We start from the raw sequence: 3,850 nt of genomic DNA on the forward strand, positions 1-3,850 counted from the left end.
CACAAGATTTACGCAAAATATTTTGCGTACGCAGCTTGATGAATCATGAATCTACCCCCTGGACCCCCCCCGTCAGTGCAAGCGCACACGGTATCAGAGTCTACAGTTCCCAGGGGCGTGTACAGGGGGGGTCCAGGGGGTTCGGACCCCCCTACTCGCCATGCGATTAAATCTAATTTAAAAAAAATTCTGGGGGAGAGCCCCCCAAACCCCCCCTTCGCGTGCTCCTGTACACGCCAACGGTTTCGCCCCCCTTAAGAAAATACCCTGGCGCCGCCCCTGATTGCAATATTAATATGATGATATTACAATAGACAGTTTGATGTCAAACCACTATATCGAGTATGTGCTCTGTACATTACACGCATAATTTCAATAAATTCATATTCCTTTTGAAATACTTGAATATCGATAAAACCAAAATTAGGGGTTAAACAAAAACTCATTAAAATGAAGTGATAACTTTGTTACTTTATTTATTAATTTAGTTTTCAAGTTATTTGCATTTATAGACACGTTTCCTATTCATGGTGGCGTGGGTGCCGGCATTGCTACGACCCTGTATTAATTATTTCATTCCAATAACATGTTATGTTAACCACCTTCTTGTCCAGTGTCATTTTGAATCTACCCTTACTGTGGGCGGACCTCAAATATATCCTGAAACGACGATAGGAACGCATAAATTATCTGGTTATATTGGTGAGTGATATACCTTTGATAAGTGATGCCAATGTTGACTTATATTCCTAACCAATATCGATACCAGTTGTTATTTGAATTACCATAGGCGTGTGTAATAATGTTTGACCACTAGGCCTTATCTTCATATATCATTTATTATCAGCACACATGTTAAATTCACATGAAACGATTATGCCTGTGTATATAAAAGTACCTGCTACGCAGGATTCCTTTTTGTATCTACAACTGCGTCGTAGACTTTCGCTCTCATTAACAGACATGATCCGATCACTTTCTATACTCGTGTGTTTCCTGGGATTAAGTGGTGTTTCAGGTGATATTCGATCTTAACTTATACATCAATATATTTTTTGCTATGATTAATGATAATGTGTTATTATATCGTATTTAATAATATAGTTAATGTATATACGGATTTTATTTTTATACGTGAGTTACTAGCTAAAAAGTTTCACTAGAATAGATTTCATAAACAGGTAATTCGACTAGAACGAGATTTTATTATTGTTGTGATGCTTGAGCAGCTGTGCCGAAGGCGACGCCATGCGGCGTGAAGTTGATTCCTCACATAGAAGGCAACGGAGATCAGAAGATTTTCGGTGGCGTCGAGGCCAGGCCAAACAGCTGGCCGTGGCAGATATCCTTGCGTAAGAAGGGTTACGAGGACGTCGAGTCTGGAGGTCACTTCTGTGGAGGCACCCTGATTAGCTGGACGCGAAACTGGTGCCTTACAGCTAGGCCACTGCATCTGCCATGGTGAGTGGTTAACATTCCTGCGAGAATATAATGATATCTATGAGTATATTATTCGTCTGAAGAATTATAATGATTAAACTTAGTTTAGCACGTAATGCAAATCGCTCATTCTGTTAGCTCTACTGTTTGCTGTAATTTCAATGATTGATCGCATGTTTGTGGCGCTAACTTTGGCAAAATCATTTATGACTGCCCGGCAAGCTAGGCATACAGTCCAGTTCCTCATGTCCCTTTCTCCTTTAAATGATTTTTATCTTATAGCCGGGTTAAGAGATCCGAGAAATATCATCAGGGGTTCATGCGGGAAGGGCGCATACAACCTATAAAATAGACGAACAGCGAACAAAGCGAGAAATGTTAGCTTGGTATGTCATAGGCATATCTGTGGACGGTCAATGGATTAATGGCACGTAAGGGTAAACGCAGCTTTGCAGTATTGCGAAACTCCAGTTTTCCGATTTATACATTATATATTATTAACAACGCACTAATTTAAAGTGATCCACGTAGTGAAAAGCATTCTTTATAATAAAACACACCGTTAATACGTCAGGGATATCCCTAATAAAAACGCATTTTGATGCGAAACGTGGAACAGTTTTGTATCTTTAATAATAACAGTGAAGAAATCAAAAAATAACGTGCATGAGTTTCAAACCACAGTTATTTGAATGTCTGGCGCGCAAATGTGCTTGAATTTACCGCTTTGGCTTCAAGATACCGTTGCATGATAGTCTCCGATAACAGCTATTCGTAGTGTTTATTTCAAGCGCAGGCTAGACCAATGACATAGCTCTCCTAGAACTAAGAGAGTCGCCAATTTGAGCTGAACGACTACGTGGCTGTTACCTGTTGCCTCCACAAAAATCTGGAATTGAATCATGGCGATATGTGCTATGCCACTGCGGGGAGCAACAGTCCGGTAAGCATAGGCGGTGGAAATACTTAAATGTAGAAGTGTTAATGTAATTTCATGTTGCGATAGTCTATCACGTCTTTCTATTTGTAAATAACCGCAAAATTAACCAATAAATTCTTTTTTTAATAAACGGCACTATGTTGACAATTGTGTGCTATGTCGGCAATGTCAGATATTGAATTAGTTCAAATCTGGTCAGTCGTAATTTATTTCTGGCACGTACATAATCAGTCTATGCGATGACTTCTCACAATCGAATTAAAAGTTCATATCAACTGTTCACGCTATAGACGCGTAGTCTGACGCATGCCTTGCAGATTACTTGGTGGAGGATGCAGTTGTATCCACCGTGATGAAGCAAACCCTGCTACCAGTCTGGGATCACAAAACCTGTAAGCGCGTTACCTTGCTGCACCTATTCCTGCTTACCGAGAACATGATCTGTACTGGCTACGAGGAGGGAGGACATGGGACGTGCAAGGTAAACTTCTTAAATAATGAAATGATGTTCCATACGAATGTTACAAACACTATATTCAACATATGACAATTTCTCGTCTAATAGTATATGTCTCCACTCAGCACACCTAATAAATTGTACAGTTATATGAAAATATTTTATATGTGCGCGTGCGTAATACGTCACATCTTTTCTGTAGCTACACAACGCTACTTCATTGTTTACGCGTATAATATCTGTGTGTGTGTGCTGCACGCAGGGAGACTCAGGCGGTCCGCTTCATTGTGAGGTGAACGGAGTGTGGAACGTACTTGGCGCCACCTCGTGGGGCTTCGGCTGCGGTCGCCCCAACAACCCCGGGGTCTTCACCAAGGTGTCGAAGTACAGAGACTGGATCGATACAGTGATGGCCGAAAGCACTGGCATCAGCGGCGACTACGGTATCTTCAAGTCACGGTGTGACGATGGGACAAAGTGAAACATAAACGTTTCAGGGCGGCGATTTTCACACCTATAAGTTGAATTGCAAGTCTTGCGAGATATTTCGAGGAGGGTAATGAAGATGCGCATATAAACACGTAGCGTTTAAAATGCATATTGCTTTATACTTCAATAAGTTCAATAGATTCAACATGTTTAAAAATTTTTATTTATACTAAATATCTTTTCCGCGTAAGAATGCTTAACAAGTTATAGATTGCATGAAGTTAAGAGATTAATCAGATATGTTACTATTTTAATAAAGCCACACACAGAAAATTTCAAGTTTCAGTTGCAAAAATAATAATAATTTCATGTTTAAACAATTGATTTAGAATTATCACGTTGAGCTGTAAGTAAAATGTGCATGCATTCTCTAACGCGTAAGATATATGGATGCATCGTCACTGCCTCACTGCTTCTTTTAATTCAGTACACAATAAACGTTGCCATTTTGCGGATTACAGATTTTGTCATTACATTTCCGAATATAACGCAATTTAGTGATGTATGCACGATTTCGATACTGG

General features: G+C 39.9%; 1 protein-coding gene across 1 annotated transcript; it reads left to right on the forward strand.

Annotated features, from left to right (window-relative positions):
* The first annotated feature begins 963 nt into the window (after positions 1 to 963).
* LOC106807583 (tryptase-like) lies at positions 964 to 3,850 on the forward strand. Its single transcript, XM_014809962.1, is given in 5 exon segments — positions 964 to 1,018; positions 1,230 to 1,441; positions 1,443 to 1,461; positions 2,698 to 2,861; positions 3,100 to 3,850. Coding segments are annotated over 5 exon segments (669 nt in total). The 3' UTR covers positions 3,319 to 3,850.

This window comes from Priapulus caudatus, unplaced genomic scaffold (genome assembly GCF_000485595.1).
Source record: "Priapulus caudatus unplaced genomic scaffold, Priapulus_caudatus-5.0.1 Scaffold224, whole genome shotgun sequence".
Classification (NCBI taxonomy): Eukaryota; Metazoa; Priapulida; class Priapulimorpha; order Priapulimorphida; family Priapulidae; genus Priapulus; species Priapulus caudatus.